At 39.1% G+C, this 21,349-nt stretch overlaps 2 protein-coding genes across 2 annotated transcripts; both read right to left on the bottom strand.

Annotated features, from left to right (window-relative positions):
* Positions 1-962: 962 nt before the first annotated feature.
* LOC306646155 (olfactory receptor 7G2-like) lies at positions 963-1,850 on the bottom strand (the record flags this gene model as incomplete). Its single annotated transcript, XM_079114609.1, has 1 exon — positions 963-1,850. The coding sequence occupies one exon, from the start codon at positions 1,848-1,850 to the stop codon at positions 963-965; it is 888 nt and encodes a 295-aa protein (XP_078970735.1).
* Positions 1,851-16,603: 14,753 nt separating this feature from the next.
* LOC306646109 (olfactory receptor 7G2-like) lies at positions 16,604-17,715 on the bottom strand (the record flags this gene model as incomplete). The annotated part of the gene is made up of 1 exon (XM_079114577.1): positions 16,604-17,715. The coding sequence occupies exon 1, from the start codon at positions 17,540-17,542 to the stop codon at positions 16,604-16,606; it is 939 nt and encodes a 312-aa protein (XP_078970703.1). The 5' UTR covers positions 17,543-17,715.
* Positions 17,716-21,349: the final 3,634 nt, after the last annotated feature.

The following is a 21,349-nucleotide window of genomic DNA, read 5'->3' as shown; positions in this document are numbered from 1 at the left end:
AGTAAATAAAACAAGAGACATGAAGTTTAAGTGTATATGGAAGATTTTCAAACACCATTTTAAGCATTGTCTAATACATACAAACATATACCTCTGTACCAATTAATTATCCAATATGTCTACAATATACAAAACATATAAAATCTGTGAGGCATGTTTGTTAGTGCTAGCAGTTACTTGGAAATAAAAGAAATTCTTACCCTCACAACATAAACACAGAATTGCACACACACACATACACACACTCAAAACATGGTGTCATGAACACTAGGTGTTTGTTTCTATCAAGTAGCAAGTCTGATGGATAGTTAAGGAATTTTCCTTCAGCAGTGAGTTTCGCACATCTTCTAAGAGATGGAAAATACTTAAGGAATTTCTCATACAATCTTGGGATAACATGGGTCTCTCCCATCTTAGACTTCTTCCCATGCCAGGGTTTGCTTTATTCACAGTGAAGTAAGAGGGCTTACATGTATAATATGATGGTTCTAAATCTTACTATTTACCCCGTTCCCAGAATTGGGCTAAGTGACTTCCCGGCAGAATTGTGAGCTATGTCAGCTCTACTCAAAGCCTCCTGTGGCATCACCTGTGACTTTGTTAGAAATGCACATTCGTAGGTCCTCTTCACACTGCAGAAGTGTCTCTGAGGCTTTGATCAAGGGTTCAAAAAAGTTCTCTGGGTGGGTCTAATGTGTTGTAAGTTTTGTAAACTATGAGAGGGTCCATCTAATTAATTCATGGAAAGTCCATTCACTGCACCAGGGATTAGTTTGCTAATGTTCAGGTTTCAAACCTAAGTTGGAACATGCTTAGCCTTTATGCCATCTCATCACCGTAGCACAAGGACCGTGGCTTGCCCAGTGTCCCTGTACACTGACTTTTACTAGAAGCCCAAGGACAAAGCAGATGATACTGTCACCAAAAAGGAGGCTTAATGATGAGCTTCCTCAAGGCCTCCTTCATGTCCTGTTCCTCAGGCTGTAGATAAAGGGGTTCAGCATTGGAGGGACTACAGTGTACATCACTGAGGCTGCTGCAGTATTGGTGAATGAGTCAGTCACTACAGAGCTAATGTACACCCCAAAACCCATCCCATAGAACAAAGAGACCACTGAGAGGTGAGACCCACAGGTGGAAAAGGCTTTATGCTTTCCCCCAGCTGAGGACATTCTCAAAATAGAAGAGGCTCTTTTAATGTAAGAGTAAATAATCCCAAAAAGGGGAACACCACCCAATATGCCAGACACTAAATAGAATACAATGTTATTGATAAGGGTATCAGAACAGGCCAGTTTGATGACCTGATCAAGTTCACAGAAGTGGGGGATCTCCAGTTTTGTGCAGAAGGACAGCCTCAGCACCATCAGACTGTGCAGCAGACCATACACAATGCTAATGGTTAAGGACAATACAATCAGCAGGACACAGAGGCGGGGGTTCATGATGACTGAGTACCTGAGCGGATGGCAGATGGCCACATAACGGTCATAAGCCATTGCTGCAAGGAGACTGTTTTCCACTCCAGCAAAAACCAGGACAAAGCAGACCTGGGTGAGGCAGCCGGTGTAACTGATGGCCTTGCTGTGTCTCTGGATGTTCATCAGCATCCTGGGGACTGTGCTGGTGCTAAAGCTGATGTCAGTGAAGGACAGGTTGGAGAGGAAGAAGTACATGGGGGTGCGGAGGTGATAGTCAGAGCATATGGCCAGGATGATGAGCAGGTTCCCAAGCACTGTGACCAGGTACAGGGACAGGAACAGTCCAAAGAGGATGGGCTGCAGGTCAGGGTCATCTGAGAGACCCAGGAGGAGGAATTCCAAGACACGTGTTTGGTTTTCTGATTCCATAATATTGAGGAGGCTGATGGGGAAAATAAAGATAATGCAACAGATTACAGATGCCTTGTTTTAGAAAACTCTCAGGACTGTATTGCAAAGTCACCTCGATGTTCCTCATCTTTCCTCTGCCACTCCCTCCCTCCCACCTTCTTTTCTTTCTGTCTTCCACTGTCCTACACTATCAGATGATCCACATTTTATTTGCTGACAACCTATTCTTTTCCCACTTTACACCAACTAATAAGAATAAAATAGAAAACAGAATATAACTTTTTTATCTGAGGACTCTCTAGATGTTTAAATCTGCAAGAAAACCAAAAACAAACTGTATTAAATCTAATTGAACACAACAGCTTCCATCAAGATTTCAACTCGTACTGACTTGCTCCAGTGCTTTCTTTATGAACAACAAAATATTTTTGTGAGAAGCCTCAATCTCCACATTCATATAATAGGGAAAATGTTGTAAAACCTTATGAGAATGTTGCATGGATGAGTAAGGAGAACACAAACTATTTTAGACTAGTGCTTGACATGAACCACTGTTAATATTTCTATTGACCAGACTACCTGGTACAGTTCATGATAAGTGACAGGTGGGGGAGAATGTAGGAAGATGGGACGATGATAGAATACCACTTTAAAACAAATCTTAGTTTGTTACCTGCGAATTTGAAGGGAAAAAAATTGATGCCCAGAAACTCCAGCTGAGAATCGTGAGTACATGGAGAAGTAAGAGTGGACATCTCAGTGAACATCAGTGACCCAATGTTTGTTTCTCATGGACAGATAATAAAATATCTAGTAATAGAAATAAATAAACTAAGCCAGGGAGAGTTGTGCACACTTGTAATCCCAGCTACTTAGGAGACTGAGGCAGGAGAATGGCAGGTTTGAGGCCAGTCTGGGACATTTAGTGAACACTTGTCTCAAAATAAAAAATAAAAAAAAAGTTCTGGGGATACAGCTCAGTGGTAGAGTACACTTCAGTTGAATCCCTGGTACTGAAAAAATAAGTCAATAAGTTTAAAAACCAGACTACATGTAGGAACAAAAATACAAGTAGGTAAAAGAAAAATATAATTTGCCTGAGTAGACATCTATAGTTTGATAAAATTTAAATATTTTTAAAATACATATATATTAAAATTTTAATTTCCTATGCACATCATAAGCAATAACATTAACATTGCTGTGACCACCACAGGAATAATTCCTTTTTTTGCATTTGGTTACAAATGAAGACATGTATATACACCCATTGCTGTTAAATTGTAGTACCATGTCAGCATTAGATAAATGTTAAAGTAATTGCACATGTCTTTGCATATTTGTGGTTGCACATCATCAATCATATTAGGTTTGTGTGTCTTCTCTCCCCCACAGGAGAAAACAACACCTATTGATAATACATGTTAAAAGTATTCCGGATGATATTTCCGCACAGGGATCCAGTGTTAACTCCCCAAAGCAAGCACCCCTTTTCCGTTCTCCCTCTGCACATGGTTCCCAACAACTAATAATCATTATTCTATTTTCAGGTTGGCATTTTTAGTTTCCACATATCAGACAACACTGTGACATTGGTTCACATTTTAAAGTCTTATTTACTGCATATGGCATTTTAAATTCGATTGTTTAAAAATAATGTTTAATCACTCTTTAGTCTTGGTACATTTTTTCTCTGGTATATTACCTTTGAAGACTTTACCTTATTCCAATATCTTATTACATCACATACAACCCCACACATATATATACATATACAGTACATATGCCTTACATAAACATGCCTACATATATACACTTATACACATACAGACACACAAAATACTTAACATAAAAATATGCAATGTGTAAAAAAATTTTAAATAACCATTGAAAATTTTTCCTCTGCAGAAAGAAGGAGGATAGAGTGGAAAATATGCTGATTCATGCTATTTTGTTATTTGAAGTACAGAACTCTGGTGGAAAAATACCAACATTGGCTAATTCTCGATGCACACACATATATTTATTGATTCTCATTTCCCTTTTAAAATTTTCAGTACTACACAGAGTCATGTAGGACAAAGGTAGACGAGCGTGCTGTCTTGGGATCTGCATTGCTCTCCACCTGCTCTTGCTGGGCATCTCCTCAAACAGGAGACGGTGTCAGCCTACAAACCATATCATGAGGCAAGAAGGAAAAAGTAAGATTTCGGCTACATACTGTTTCCCCTTACAAATAAATTTTTAAAATTGTTAGAGAAGGTTGGAAGTGTCTTCAAAAATAAGCAAGATTAGGTGACTGCTGAGAATAGAGAAGGTCCATGCACTTTAGGGTCAGAGTGACATATTAGCAGAATGAAAACTGCCTGCATGTTGGTGCCTAAGAAGAGGCAGAAGATGATAAATGATCAGGCAGAACCTCACAGGTGGCTGAGCTCTTCCCATCTTTCTCACATCCCCACCTCAGAGATGCCCCAGATGAACTGACAAAGGCCTGTCACTACTGGGGAAACAAGCCAGCTGACTTCAGATTACCTGGTGGCAAGGCCCAGGAACAACTTTCAGTTCTTCCCTGTATGTGCCGGGCAACCATTGAGGTTCTGTTCTCAGGAAGTGCCCCACCTGTCTCCTGTGCAGAGATGATGGTCCGGAGACCAAGGTCAGGTGAACTGGCACTCCCCAGGGCAAGGTGTGGAGCAGGTGGTCATGGGCAGAAGGTTTGCTGCCTCTGTGGCCCTTAGGACTTCAATATGCAAATGTCCTCATTAGTCTGAGTCTTTTAGTCTCCTGTGATTATAGGCAGCATCTCGGTAAGGAGCAAGCCTGAGCAATGGAGAACTTTGCTCTGGCTGACTCTCTCAGACCAAGTGGATGTCTTCTTTCCTCCACCATTTTTTCTTGGTTCAAATCTTTTTTAAGAGTCTCCAACCCCTCCTTACATCTTTATTTGATTTGATTCTCTTCTTCCATTTAGTATAGTTAAGGACAGCCCAATACTAACAACACCATGAGAAAATTTGACACAGCACTTAAGCTTGTAAATACAGTTTTTATATATTGGTAGACACATTAATGACATCTATAAATTCATGTGATAAAATGAAGTTGTGCAAACATGCAAATGGGAGGACTAATAATAAGGATGACTCATGAAACATTGATTCCAGTAATGCATATTATATTCATCAGTTACTAATATATGCTTTGTAAACAAATGCAAAACAGCATTTTGCTGTGGTGCTTAACAGCATTGTTAATGTTCTATTGACATACTATGGGCTGGGGTACATTTAACCTGAGAAACCATAACTATAATCAATAATAGCATAACCATCATCCATTAAAAATTTTTTCTATCCCTTTGTGAAACTTGTGGTCCACCTTCTTTAAATAAGCATACTTGTTTCTGAGGATAAACCAGAACTTCGGGCATGTTAGGCAAGCACTCCACCACTGAGTTCCACCCCCTACCCCATCAACATTCTTGTTGAAATCCATTCATGCTATCGCATTGATAGTTCATTGCTTTTTATTGCTGAAGAGTATTCCATTGTTTGGATGTTTCATGGCTTGCTTTGCCATTCACCTGTTGATAGGCAATTGGATTGCTTTCGGTTTGGGACTATTACAAATAAAGATGCTGTGTGCACACAAATCTCTTCACAGTCATGTGCTTTCATTTCTCCTGGTCAACACAGCACATTGAACAGGCAGTTCATTAGGTGAGTGTATGACTGACTGATTCAGAAATAGCCAAAGAATAGAGGAAGGGGATGAGGAAGAGGGAGAAGGGGAGGGAAAGGGGAAATACTGGGGAATGAAATGGAGCAATTTATGTTAGGTGCATAAATGGATATATAACAAAGAATCTCACTAATTTGCATAATTATAATTCCCTAAAATTTCTTTTAAAAATAATTCAGTGGGGGTGCTAGGGAAGAATAGAGTTCCATTATATCAGATGGTGACAAGTGAATGATGGGGAAGGGATCTGGAGGTAGGAAGAATAGTAGAGTGAAACAGACCTTATTACCTCATGTGGATGTATGACTGCATGACTGATGTGATCCTACAATATGTGTAATCAGAAAAATTAGAAATTATCCTCCCTTATGTATGATCTTTCAAAATGGATAAATGCATTCTACTGTCACGTACAACTGATTAGGACAAATAAAAGAATTAATAAAAAAAAAGCGACCACAATATTTGCACCATTAAATGTCCTTACCAGACTTCTACTTCCTCCAAATTGTTACTGAATTTTAGTATTGTTAGTCTTTTTAGTTCTAGCCTTCCTAATAATGCATATGCATATTTTCCATAGAATTGATTTGCTTTTGCCTAATTACTAATGAGGTTGAACACATTTTTCATGTGCTTATTTTCTACCTGTATATATTCTTTTGTGATATGTGCACATATTTGTTATTTTCAATTTTTTTTATTTGTTTATAATGAACATATGTACAGAGAATGGGGTAATTTTTTCATGTATAAACTCTTTAAGAAATATTCAAGGTCTGGAGAGATAGCTCAGCTGGTAGGGTGCATGCCTTGCAAGCACAAGGCCCTGAGTTCGATCCCCAGTACCGCAAAAAAGAAAGAATCGATATAATTAGCACCTCCATAATCTTGAACCCTTGTCAAGTATTTGTGGAGAGAAAATTTCAATACTCTTTTCTAACTAGAAGGGAGAAGGTTTAGAGAGAGATTGGTCAGTGGAGACAATGTTATAGATCAGAAGAATACATTCTGCTTTCTATTGCACACTAGAGAAAATACAGTGAGCAATAATACATCACATATTTCAAAGTATTTGGAAAATACTTTGTTTTTATTTGTGTTTTTAAATATTGTATATATTCTGGATGTAAGTCCTTATCAAAATATCTACATGCATTCTACTGCCATGTACAACACATTAGAATAAATTTAAAAGAAACATTTTAAAAGAAGACTTTCACCAAATAAATCATTTAGAAATATTTTATTCAATTCTTGGACTTCTCTTTCTCTTCTCTTAAAATGTCTTCTGGAAATGGAGGTTATATATTTTGGTAAAGACAAAATTTTCAATTTGTTCCTTTATGAATCACAGGTTTTCTGCTGCGACATGGAAATCTTCATCTATTGTAAGATTGTAAAAGTTTTCTCCTGTGTTCTCTTCTAGATTTATCATTTCAGGTTTTACTTTTAATTTCATCTAAATTCATTTTTGTACATAACAAAAGATGTGGGAATTATTTAAAAATTTTAAGTATGGATATCTCATAGTTATATAGTATGATTTGTTGAAAAGACCAATCTTTCTGTTTTGAATTACTTTGTTATCTGTTGCAAAAATCATTTCTCCATATGTTTGTGATACCATTGATTTATGTGTCTGTATCTACACCAACAACCCACTACTTTTACTACTGCAGTTTTACAATAAGACTTGAAAACAAGTACCATATATTCTTGGACTTTGTGATTCTTCTTCTTTTATTCCAGCATGGGATTTGAGCCTGGGAATTCTTGTATGATTGGCAAGTCCTCTGACATTGATTTACCTTCCTAACCTTTTTTATTTCCAGTTGGGATCTTGTTAAGTTGCTGAGTCTGGCCTCAAACTTATGATCCTCCTGCCTCAGCCTCCCAAGTAAGTAGGATTGAAGGGCACTACCATGCCCACCCAATGTGGCTCATCTTTTTCACAGTCATTTTGGCACTCCTAAGCCCCTTCATTTCCTTTTCAACTTATAACTTTTTACCAAAAGGTCTGCAAGATGTTATTTGGAATTATACCAAATTCAGGTGCCAACTTAGGAGCAATTGACATTTAAAAAATTGATCTAAAAGTATTCGAGGAAATATTGACAAACATATCTGTTAATTTAAGCACTGTGTTCATTAAAAATCATACAAATGATACATAAAGCAAATCACACACCTAATGGAGAAATTTTCAATGCACATAACTGAAATATTATTCAAATAAAGAACTCTAATGAACTACTAAGAATGACAGGCAATTGAGTACAAATAAGAAAAGAAGGTATTTTACAAAAGAGGAAAAGTAAAAGAGGAGAGAGAATGTGACTGGAGGACTCCACAAGCATATTCTGCTTATTCTTAAACCAGTGATCTGTATGTATGTGTTCAGTGTGGTACCTCAATTTTAAGGCTACAGATAAGTTTATACATTAAATATAAATTATTTGAACATGTAAAGTTGAGGCATATTACATATCAGAAATGCATTCTCCTCTATTCTTTTTTAAATTATTTAGCTTTTAATTTTTTACAGACTGCATTTTTATTCATTGTACACAAACGGGGTACATCATTCCTTTCTATGGTTGTACACAATGTAGATTCATACCAATTGTGTAATCATACGTGTACATAGGGTAATGATGTCTGTCTCATTCCACCATTTTTCATACCCCTCTCCCTCTCAACTTCCCAGACTTGAGACAGTCTCAAAAATCACACAAAATGCTCATGAATCACTCCTTCAGACATTGCCACAAAGATTCAAACTCAGTAGTTTTAGGTGAGATTAACAAGCCTGCAGTGTGAACAAAGTCCTCAGGTGACCCACCGCTGCAGGTGCTCTGTGGGTAACAGTGGAAGAAGCTGTGGGCTAGAAGACACCATGCGGACCAGCCAGGGAGCTGTCCACTGAGCATGGTGCTGAATGCTTTTCCTCCTGATCAACCACCACCTCCTGCACCAAAGAAAACCTCTCAAATTCTTCCATGAGAATTTCTCTGATTTCACCACCACACCTGGAAAGATAACACCAGAAACTGTTTTCTGTTTATTGCAAATCCAGCAGGCTTCTGTTTTCTCTTTTGATGTTTTCTGTTTCACATCTAATCTCTCCTCCAACAATGGGAGCCTTTCTCCACAGAAAATGGTTTTCCTCGTTGGCACACATTTAGAATTATTAAATGAGTAATATACATGCTGACTTGATGCACTCTCGGAAATTGTTTTAAGTCAATCACCTGAAGAATTTTATTTTACCAAATATTCTCCTCAAGGCTTCCCTCATATCCCTATTCCTCAGGTTGTAGATAAAGGGGTTCCGAATTTTGGTCCTCTTTGAGGACCAAAGAGTACATTGTTGAAGCCACAGAAGTTTTCCTCGATGACTCAGTCATTGTAGAGCTAATGTACACTCCAAAACCTGTCCCATAAAATGAAGAAACAACTAAGAGAAGAGACCCACAGGTGGAAAAGACTTTATATTTTCTGCCAGGTGATGGCATTCTCAAAAGGGAAGAGACAATTTTAGCATATGAAGCAATGACCCCAAACAGAGCACTACCACCCAATAAAATAGAGAAAAAATACACCAAAATGTTATTGATGAGGGTCTCAGAACATGCATGTTTGATGACCTGAGCAAGTTCACAGAAGAAGTGGGGAATCTGCAGGTCTGTGCAGAAGGACAGTTTTAGCACCATCTGAGTGTGGAGGAGGGCATCCACAATGGTTATGAACAGAGAGATCAGTGCCACCATCACACAAAGGGAAGGATTCATGATGTTGGTGTACATCAGTCAGTGACAAATGTCCGCATAGTGATCATAGGCCATTGCTGTGAGGAGACAGTTGTCTGAGATAAAAAAAGCCAGGACAAAGAAGATCTGGGAGAGCAGCCTGTACAGGAGATGCTCCAACTCTATGACTGGAAGTTCACCAGCATCTTTGGGATGGTGCTTGTGCTCAAGCAGATATCAGTAAACGACAGGTTGGAGAGGAAGAAGTACTTGGGGTGTGGAGGTGGGGGTCAGAATTCACAGCCAGAATAATAAACAGGTTTTCAAGCACTGTGACCAGGTACATGGACAGGAAGAGACTGAAGAGGATGGGCTGCAGTGCTGGATCATCTGTCAGTTCCAGGAGGAGGAATTCTGGAACAGCTGTTTGGTTTCTTGGTTCCTTGGAAAAGGTGAATCTATAGATATGAGATCCACACTGAGTGCTGGGACCAGACTGAGATTGAGCTCAGGTATTCTAACTGTTGCACTGATTCTCAACCAAACTCTTTTAATGCCTCTGAATGGTACAGAATATGCATTCCCAAATGTCCACTGATGACTCAATTTTCCTATGCAACTTTAATATTTTCTTCCTGACAAATCCTCCAGTTTTTGCTTTGTCTTAATTGTATGTTCATTACTATCCATGAAATTAGTGGCAGTAGTTCAATGGCATCCATCCATGTGTACCTGAGTAAAGATTAGAAATTGGCACCTCAACCACTGATACTCATAAAACTCCACACTATCATAAGTCATCTCCTATAGCAGTTAATTCTAAGGATTGTGGGGAAACTATTCATGAAAAACCTATTAATGAAATATAGCACTTTGACAAGACAGTATTATAAATTTGATATCACATATGCTTAATATATCTATTAATTTGTAAAGTGACTATTTTAAGAAGGTACTACTCCAGCTAGATCCCAGATAGTTTAATATTCTACTTGAACAGTTTGTTGATTATTCTTAAAGAAATAAAAAAGAATCTCTGTCTCATCCTAAGGGAGCTCTTCTCTTAATTTAATAAGCGTTATATCATTTTTTTTCAAAAATTTACTAAGTGAGAGAAAACATGAAATACTTATATAAGAAAAAGATGAAAATATAAATAATATCCTGATATTCAGAAAAGTTAATGTAGAAGACAAAACCACTTTTAAAATAACCAGGGTCCAACCATGAGGGTCCCTTCAAAGAAGTGGTCCTGTCCTCAGGAGAGACGGAGGATTCTAGGACGGCATTTGCCATCTGGTGTATCATTGGTCTCACACACTCTGAGCATGATCCAGACTCACTCATGCTTGTGAAGGGGAAAATCATCAACTCCATGAGAAGCCTGAATGTTATTCGAACAAGAGGAAGTATGTGGTGATGTGATATTTTTATTGTGGTCTTTACTTTGCAAGGTATATACAGATATAAACACACACACACACACATATATATCCATCATTTTTTATGGCTTGAATATATGCAAAGTTTATTCTGTTATATTTTAATGAACCTGGAAAAACTGTGAAGGTATTTCATAATGAGAAAATCACAATAGAACAAAGTACCGAGGAGAGTGCTCCACTTATCCAACTCTCACACTGACATCTCCTGTTGGGTTCCTTATGGAATGTCATGAATTATCACCAGTGACATTCGTCATTCCTCAGAAATTGTCAGTGTGTTTGGCAGTTGAAGAAAGAGCAAAGAAAGGGACCATCCCTAGCATGATGAATGTAAATATCAGGGAAGTCTTTAATGTGCTGACTCCCTCTGGGAATGATGGTCAGGGAGAAAAAAAATGAAGGGACCCTGAATGAGGCCAGTATTCACTGGGCACGGAGAGAGTGTAGAATATCAGAAAATGAAAAAATTAGATACACAAATCATATTTACAAAGTATTCATGAAGGGACTTTAGTTACATTGGTGGCTTCCAGAAGAATGGATATGGTTCCCACCTGGATACTGAGGATGAAAGATGTGTCCTCAGGAAGTGCAGGCAGAGTGAATGAGTCAGTGTAATCCTGGCCAGGCAGGATCGTCTCTGGGAGCAGGCTCAGGGTTGCTTCTTTGCTGGGATAGAGCTGTTGATTGAGTGGTCACAGGCTCATTCCTATACTGTCAGTACCCCTGGAGGCTCAATGTCCAAAGCTCCTCATTAGATCATATATTTCACTAACAGTCTGATCCCAAGAGTCTGATCCTTAAACACCAACTCTATAGGAGTGAGGGATTCACCTGAGTGATTGCTGACCCCTGAGGCCATGTTTGTACCACTTAATTCTCTCCATTATTTCTGCTCGGTTTCATCTCACAGATTTTGGTTGATATAATGTGGTATTTCTCTAATGAATTTCAGGGGTATGTTTACAACAAAGTCAAAGGTATCACTATTTAATTAATGCTTTCCAGGAAGAATAGTTCCATTTAAGTTTTGGACATACATCCCACATAAGTGGGTATACACCATATACTTATACACTTGATTTATAATATGTCAACTCTTTCCACACGAACTTAATATTTACAAAATATGTTATTTTGAATTTATGACAAGATGACCTCTTCTTCACTACGTTGACCCTGTTAAGATGGAGCTTTGAGGATGATCTAATTTTGTGATCTCTGCAAATAATAAACTAAGCTGGGTGGATACTCATGTGACCTTATATGAAAAGAGTTTTCCTGGGATACACTTGGTGATACTTAATCAAGAATGTAAATGTTTTGTCTTAGTCAGTTTTCTAGGTAGCAATGACATCTCAAACTTTTCTAGTAAACCCAAGCAAACCACCCAACTATTATCATCTAACATGGACTCAGCTAGGACCTCTTAATATGATCTCAGATTCATCAGCAACAGGCAAGTGTGCTGGGGATGGTACAGGCCATGCTTATGTGGGGCTGATTCTTCCCACTGAGCTGCATCCTTTCACAGAAGACATTTAACCAACCCTGAAAGCCCTTCAGAGCACGCTGTTGCAAGCATACTGCCAAGGGTTCCAGCAGTCCTCACAAAAGATGCCATTTTCCTGGGGAATTCCAAACACAGCAAGGGGGATGGCACCTCCTATTGAGCCAGCACCACTGGGAGGAGATGGAGCTGCAGAGGGTCAGGTGCTTCCTCCCCATGGGCCAGCAGTGACATCCTGCCTCCCCTGTGAAGGTCTGTGTCAGGGGAGGGAAAGGCGAAGATAGGGAGTCAATCTGTGCAGTCACATGCAGGTCTCTGTCCTAGACACCACCACATAAGAGCACATGACACCTGGAGACACGGAGTGGCCTATTTCAAAACAGGGTGGTGTCAGGAGGGGTGGGAAAAGGGATGCCAGTGTCCAAAAGTGTTTTTTAACTATGTTGACTTCTACACATTCTTAATTTTATGCCAAGAAAGTATCACAAAAAGTTTTCACGAAGGTTCACCTTTTTCACTCACATGACAATTATACTAGTCCCCTGTCATCCAGAGTACATGCATTCCAAGACCCCCAGTGAACAATGACACTGCAGATACCTCTGAAATTAATAATGCATGTATATATTGTATGTATAATATATACATTATATATAATCATATAGAACATATACATATATAACATAATACATACATGATATATTATAATGTATTGCATATATTATATATACATTATATAATATACAATATAATATATAAAATGTAATATACACATCATATATAATATATACACATATACATAGTTTCCTAGACATGTATAAAATTTAATTTATAAATTAGACAAACTAAGATGGTAACAACAATAACATAGAAGAATTAAAATACTGTAATAAAAGTTATTTAGAACTTAAAAATAAAATAAAAAACTCATGAGTTAGGGATGTCTGTGTGCCCCTTTTACCCATGATCTTAATGTAAGGTGAGTGGCACAACTGGTGGAGAAAAGGAGGTGCTAAGCTGGGGAACTCCTGAACTTTCCCAACTTGTGTTGGCTGATCCCTCATCCCAACCTCCCAGGCAACATCGTCCTCTTCCCTCCACCTCCTTCTACTCTTGTCCATCACAAGGCCCTTCACACAGGGATGCTCCTTCCTCCTCCACTGGACTCCATCCTCTCTTCTAGGGGCAAACATCCTTACAAACACTATTGTCACCTTTCATCTCAAAATATCAGGTGGGCCTGAATAGATGGATATGTACACATCTGCTAAATTCAAAAATTACAGTTCATGTACCATAAACATGTAACCATTTAGACAGACATTTTTACTTCATGTGCATATGTGACTGTATGAATGATGTGATCATACAGTATGTACAATCAGGAAAATGAGAAATTACACTCCATTTATGTATGATTTGTCAAAATGTATAAATACACCCTACAGTCATGTACAATAGAACAAATAAAAAAGAATTAAAAATGTAACCATTTAGGGTGAATTCTAAGAATGGTTCCATGAAAATTGAGCTTGTTATTGCATGTTATAAAAAGCGGCTTTCAGTATATACTCTTTACTCAAAATGTACTAAATGTTAAACCAACGTGTTTAGAATTCCACTACCAACTTTTCATTCAACATAGTAACATTATATATATATATATATATATATATATATATAATTCATGTTATGTATGTTACTTATACTATATATTTATGTATTTGTACATATGTATGTACCCATACACATCATAAATTATGAGTTCTTTTTATAAATATTGCAGAAAATTTCATATAATCAGGAAAGTCACTAATCTGTGGTACAATGTACCTTTGTGATTATAACTGAAAATGTTTTAGAATTTGTTATTGTGACAAAGGTGGTTTTAGCTTTCTCAGGTGTTGCTGTCATTAAGGCATGGGAAATTAGCACAGGAGAAGATATAAAAATTCTATTATCCAGAAGAAAGGCTCTGGACACAAGTCAGCTCATCAATACACAGTAACTTTATTGCTTAACTGGCATTACAGTGAACAGTTGAAATGTTTAATAAAAGATGCAAGACTGTACAACCTTTATTGAGGCAAGCAGGGGCTTCAATATCACAACTAAAGAAGCACAGACCAGGAGGGAAAATATTGACAAGTTAAACCTGTTGAAATTCACCACTTGTGGCAATCTATCAAGTATTATATATCACATGAAGAAGAGACTCAATACTAAAAGTTAAATAGAAATATATATATTAAATCCAAAAGCTACCATCCTAAATGCATTAAAATATGAATTGATTTTTAAAATAGGATTGAAAATAAGTAGAGAAGAGGAAGGAGACAGGGGAGAAAGGAGGCAAGGGTAAGAGGAAGTACTAAGGACTAAAATGCAGACAATTATTTTCCATGCATGCATGATTATACCAAAATGAAACCCGTTGATTAAGTATAACTATAATGCACCAATAAAAACACTTAAAATAGAAAAGCAATCAGATGGAAATATCATGAGTCCTGTACCACAAAAGAGGAAAAAAATGACATATAAAATGTGAAATTATTCTGAAAGCACAATAAGATATATATAAATTAATTAAGTAGTATTTTACATACACTAGATTATCAGAGTAAATGAAAATATTTTGAGGATGATGTAGAATATCAGGAGTATCTAATGCGAAGGTAACTGGTTCAAGCCCTTAGGAAAACTCTTTGGAAATACTAAAGCATGATCTAAAGCAGCTATACTCTGTTAGAGCTGATGATTCCACCCCAAATGAAAAGCTACCTTTGATTTCCTTCTTCTACCATGGAGAATATTCAAGTGCTTTTGTTCACAAAAGCAGAAAAATAGATACCAAAGTTCATCCACCTCAGACAGGCTGCTTACTCTTAATGTCTCCAGGCACTGTGAACACTGCATTGCTAATAAATCACTAACTGCTGGGAACAACATGATTGGTTCTGAAGGTCAATGATGAGGGTAACAGGAAGACAGTTCAGTTCATTCAAGTCTGAATTTATCAAGGTCACAAAGAAGTGCTTTGATGTAATCAATTGTATAGGGATATCTCCAGGGGTGAAAAAACCTGCTTTCCTTTCCTATGAAAATGTCAGTTTTGTAGGCTAAAACATAATCAAGTTCTGTCCATCAATCAAATACTGGCCACATCAATCCAAAGACAGTGTCCATGATTAACATGCCTCTTTTTTGTCGTAGTGTCTTCTACTATTTCATCTACCTTAAAATGAAACATGTCACACTTATGGCTCACAGAGACAATCCAGGAAACACTGCTCCTCTGCAAATCCCCTCTCCAAACAAATAACTTTGACCCCTTGTCTTATATGATGACCACCTTTCAGTGGTACAGGACTGCTTGCTTATATGTTGAAGGCCACCATCCAGCTCACTGCAAAATGTAGCCTGGATGACCCAGGGAGATGTCAAGTATCCGCTTGAGCTGGATAAAGGCACTCGGTTTCTGCCTCTGGCATGATGTCTGGGTGTGACACTTGACACCTGCATTTTCTCCAGTCACCTAAAGAACTGGAGGAGAACCAGCCCTGAATGATCCACCTCACAAGAACTGAATGAAGTGCTGCTTTCTGTTCCAGCACATCCATTCCCTCTGGTCTCTTTGTAATTAAAAGTAGCTTTATTATTCTTTAAGTATATTAATGTTAGATACTCTTCTTATCACGAGGATTGAAGGACTCTTGATAAAGGAATCAAATGAACAGGATCAGGTTCATAAATCACAGTCATCTCAATACACAAATACTATCAAATTATGAAAATTTATAGATAATGACCTTAAATATGATGGAAGCTATTATTACCTTGAATGATATGGCCCATCATTACCAGGTCCTAGAAACTGATTCACAAGCTATGAATATTCTGTCTTTTGCCTGACAGTAGAATTAATGATAAGGTAGCAATTCACATGGCCCCAGGCACGGGAAGAGCTTCTTAGCCATGACCATAGCTTGGTTTAAATACCATCCCTGCTCTATCTGCCTTCCAATTTACTTTATTCTGAGATGCACCACAAAACACATTCTAAAATCAGAACCCAGCTTCAGACCCTGCTTCTGTGAGGAAATGTACTGTGTTAAAAGACTTGAAATCATGTCTCTTAACATAGCTAGCATGAAGCAATGGCAAGATTCTATCCAAGTTCAAAGCACCTGGTCATTACATTCTATACTCATTTAGAAAAATGTAGGGACAAAGTGATCAGGCATTTTCATTCTCCAAGAATCCTGTTTTTTAAAAAATGTACTCTAGAAACACAAGTCCAAAGAAAATGACAGCACATCATGGTGGAGAAGCCTTCCCACTGATGAGCTTCCTCAGGGCTCCCTTCATGTCCCTGTTCCTCAGAGTGTAGATAAAGGGGTTCAGCACCTGAGTGACCACAGAGTACATCACTGATGCCACTGCAGCCTTCCTGGGGGAATCAGTCACTGCAGAGCTAATGTACACCCCAAATCCTGTCCCATAGAACAAGGAGACGACAGACAGGTGAGACCCACAGGTGGAAAAGGCTTTATGCTTCCCTTCTGATGAGGGCATTCTCAAGACAGAGGACACAATGTGAATGTAAGAGAAAATGATCCCAAAGAGAGGAACACCAGCAAATAGACCAGCCACCAAGTATACCAGGACATTATTGATAAGGGTATCAGAACAGGCCAGTTTGATGATCTGAGCAAGTTCACAGAAGAAGTGAGGGATCTCCAGGTCTCTGCAGAAGGACAGCCTCAGTACCATCAGAGTGTGGAGGAGGGCGTGCACAATACTAATGACCAGGGAGAGTAGAACCAGGAGGACACGCAGGTGGGGATTCATGACGACAGTGTATATCAGGGGGTGACAAATGGCCACATAGCGGTCATAGGCCATCACTGCAAGCAGACAATTTTCTAAACCACCAAAAACTAAGACAAAGCAGACCTGGGAGAGGCATCCAGTGTAGGTGATGCTCTGATCCTGTCTCAGGATGTTCACCAGCATCTTGGGGACTGTGCTGGTGATTAAGCAGATGTCATTAAAAGACAGGTTGGAGAGGAAGAAGTACATGGGGGTGTGGAGGTGGGAGTCAAAGCTGACAGCCAGGATGATGAGCAGGTTTCCCAGGATGGTGATCAGATACATGGACAGGAAGATGCTGAAGATGAGGGACTGCAGTGCTGGGTCATCTGTCAGCCCCAAGAGAAGGAATTCTGAAACAGCTGTTTGATTTATGGTTGCCATGTTTTTGAAGAATCTGAAGGCAAATATGAGTATAGAGGTAATAAAATGTAGAGACAGCTTCAGCAGTATTTGGAAATGCTTTAGCAAACCACACCTGCCCACCCCTTGAACTTAGGACTTCTAGATTTCAGAACTTGAGAAAATAACTTTATGTTATTATGCAGCCAATTCTATGTGTGGTACTGGGTTATGGCAACCGTAGCAACTAGGACACCCATAAACCCCCCTCCCCAACATCCCTACAATTTTCAGGAAATTTGAGGATATTTGATTACGGTCATCACCATTGTACGGAGTTTAAGACCAGCAGAATGGGAACTAAGTGCACATGTCTACGAGAATGTGTCCAGCAGATGATACACAGTTGACACAAGAGGCACAGGGGACTCGTTTCTCTCTCCCGTTTCTTATTTCCCCTCATTGTTTCCCAGGATGAAAGTCTAGTGACATCCTTTCCCTCAAGTTCAAAGCATTTGCTGAGGGACTCTGTTGCCTGGTTGACTTCAAGAGGAATGATTTCAGCTCCTCACCTGGATATTGAAGATGGAAGGACTGTCCTCAGGAAATGCAGACAGGCTCAGTGAGGCAGCAGGCTCCTCTTCTAGAGGAATCATCTCTGGGAAGAGGCCTCAGTGTTGTGTCCTTTTGGATGTAGGGTTGCTGAAGGAGGTGGCCCCAGGCTGACTCCTGCAGTGTCTGTCCCTGGGGCTCAAATCCAGAGCTGCTCATTAGACCAGCAGTCTTACTCTCATTCTGATCTCAGGAGGGAACATCCTTCAACACAAACCCATACCTCCATACAAGTGGAGAGTTGAGGGTGGCTGACTTCCTGACCCCTGAGGCCCAGCCCACTGTACCCCATTCTCTGCATTGCTTCTTCTCATCGCTGTTGGATGGACAGGCACACATTACACATGGTACTTTTCCAATATGTTCCCACCTTCCATTTCATCTTTATAGAAAAGCATCTCTCTACATATCATGATATCACAAAAGACAATTCAAATTCAGGTGTGAACATCCATTCTACATGTTCATATAAGTAATGGGAACATAAATACTAGCAAGCATGATAAAGAAATGCAAACATTTATGGCTCCTCATCTTAAAATCCATTGTATATGTACTAAATATTTGGAATTTTCAATCTCTACAATTTTACACAGAAAATCTAGTCAATTCTCTTTGGTGACTGCTGACTGAAGAAATTAGTTGCTCCCTATTTAGAATTGAATTGACACCTTTACCTTGTCTAACATCATAAATCGTTGTTAATTATATTTGTCTTGCTATACCATAAAATTCCAGAAGTGATTCCTCCTATCAAACAATAACAATGCACCTGATGATTGAACGCTCCATTTCTCCCTTCTCTCTGCTTTGTTTAAGTATTATCCCTGCACTGTCTGCCATCTCAACATGCTTTGCTGTGAGTCTACACCATGCAAATGGTGCTGTCATTAGAACCCCTTCTACAGGCTCTGCCTCATTGGACCCGAGCTTAGGAATTGTGCTTAGAGAATTGAAGTCATGTGTCAAAACCTGCAGAGATACTCATGAGACACTTAAGGTCTCATAGGAAGAGAAAATGCCCCTGGTCATTACATGATCTCCTCTTTTTAGCAAAAGGTGGTGGCAGGAATATCAGGTGATCTGGTTCTCCAGGAGTTCTGTCACTGAGACTCACTTTAGAAACCCAAGTCCAAAGCAATGACGCACAGAGGAAACACTTTCCTGCCAATGACAATCCTTGAGGCCTCCCTCACATCCCTGCTCCTCAGGCTGTAGGTAAATGGGTTCAGCATCTGAGGGACCACAGAGTACATCACGGAGGCCACTGCAGTACTGCAGTCTTTCTGAGGGAGTCAGTCATTGCAGAGCTAATGTACACCCCAAAAGATGTCCCATAAAACAAGGAAACAACAGACAGGTGAGATCCCCAGGTGGAAAAGGCTTTATACTCCCAAAGATGGTGTTTCAATCAACAGACATAATGTGAATATAAAATAAAATGATTCCAGAGATAGGAACACCAGCAAACAGACCAGACACCGAGTACTCCAGCAGGTTACTGAGGAGGGTATCATAACAGGCCAGCTTGAGGATCTGAGCACATTCACAGAAGAAGTGGGGGGTCTCCAGGTCTGTGCAGCACCATCCGACTGAACTAGGTCATGCACAACACAACAAGCAGGGAGAGTAGAACTAGTAAGACAGAGAGGTCAGGGCCCATGTGGACCCTGTGTCTCAGGGAGTGTCAAATGACCACAAGGTGGTCATAGTCCTGTATGGCAAAAAGAAAAATTTCCAAACCACTAAAAATAAAGAAAAAGCAAGCTTGGGAGAGGCATCCTGTCTGTGTGTGTGAAGCTCTCATGCTGTGTTTGGAGGTTCACTGTCTTTGGGATGGTGCTTAAACTCATGTCAGTAGAGGACAGATGGGAGAAAAAGAAGCACATGGAACTGTGAAGAAGGGAGTCAGTGCTGAGAGCTGGAATGATGAGCGGGTCTCTCAAGATGGGCCAGGTACATGCCCAGGAAGAGGCTGCAGAGGAGGGGCTGACACTCAGGATCATCTGTCAATCCAAGAAGAAGGAATTCTGCAGCAGATGTTTGGTTTCTAGCTTGCATGTGGTAGAGGCATCTGAAGGAAAAGATGGGACACACGGAGCAGCAGGAATCAATAAACCGGATTCAGGATTGGAGGCCTGGCTGATGGGTGAGGGCAGCTGTGACTCTGCAGGATGAGTAACCAGACTGAAGCAGGATTGGACCGACCTCAGAATGATATGGGTGAGAATTAGGTGGGGCTATTTTTTGGTTTGATTTGTATTTATTTGATGTTCAACATTTTTATTTTTGGGTTTTTTTTTAACTTTAAAAAATATATTTGTGTATTTCTTTGTGAATACTGAGAAGCCCCTGCCAACCCTGGAGTTTACCGCAATATCTCACTTAACATATTTGTGTGGCAAATGCAAGGGCCTGGTAACTCCTTATTAAGTGCATGCAGCCCTGTGCAGGCAGGCAGAGAGGCTGACTGTGTCAGTGACTCCTTTGCATTGTAGCCCAGGGTTTAAGCCACATTCTATTCTCGTTTTTATTTTAATTTTAATTTTTACAGAATACATTTGGATCAATTGTACACAAATGGGGTACAACTTTTTGTTTCTATGGTTGTACATGATGTAGAGTCACACCATTCGTGTAATCATACATGTACATAGGATAATGCTGTCTGTCTCATTCCACCATCCTTCATACGCCCACTCCCTCTCCCCTCTCATTTCCCCTCAATTAATCTACAGTTCCTCCATTTTTCTCTTACCTCCCATTCCCCCACTCCCATTATGTATCATCATCCACTTATCAGTTTTTTTGGGATTGACTTATTTCACTTAGCATGATATTCTCCAATTCCACCCATTTACTTGCAAAAGTCATAATTTTATTCTTCTTTATGGCTGAATAATATTCTATTGTGTATCTATACCACAGGTTCTTTATCCATTCTTCTGCTGTAGGGCATCTTGGTTGGTTCTACAATCTAGCTATTGTGAATTGAACATTTTTAAATATACCTGTTGAACTTTTGTGGTAGAGCTGTTAATTGAGTTGTTAATTATACCTATGTACATGTATACATGTGCATTTTACATATACACATAAGAGAAATCATCAACAAAATTAATAATAGCACATACATCACCTTCAAAAATTTTCTTATGTCCTATTGTACAGTTCTACTTGTCTGCATGCTCTCAGCATACTTACTTTGAGATTCACCACTCTTTCATATCAATAGTT

Source organism: Sciurus vulgaris, assembly GCF_902686455.1.
Source record: "Sciurus vulgaris genome assembly, chromosome: 16".
NCBI lineage: Eukaryota > Metazoa > Chordata > Mammalia > Rodentia > Sciuridae > Sciurus > Sciurus vulgaris.
The sequence above is the reverse complement of the archived record's forward strand: the minus strand, read 5'-3'. Positions and strand labels throughout refer to the sequence as shown.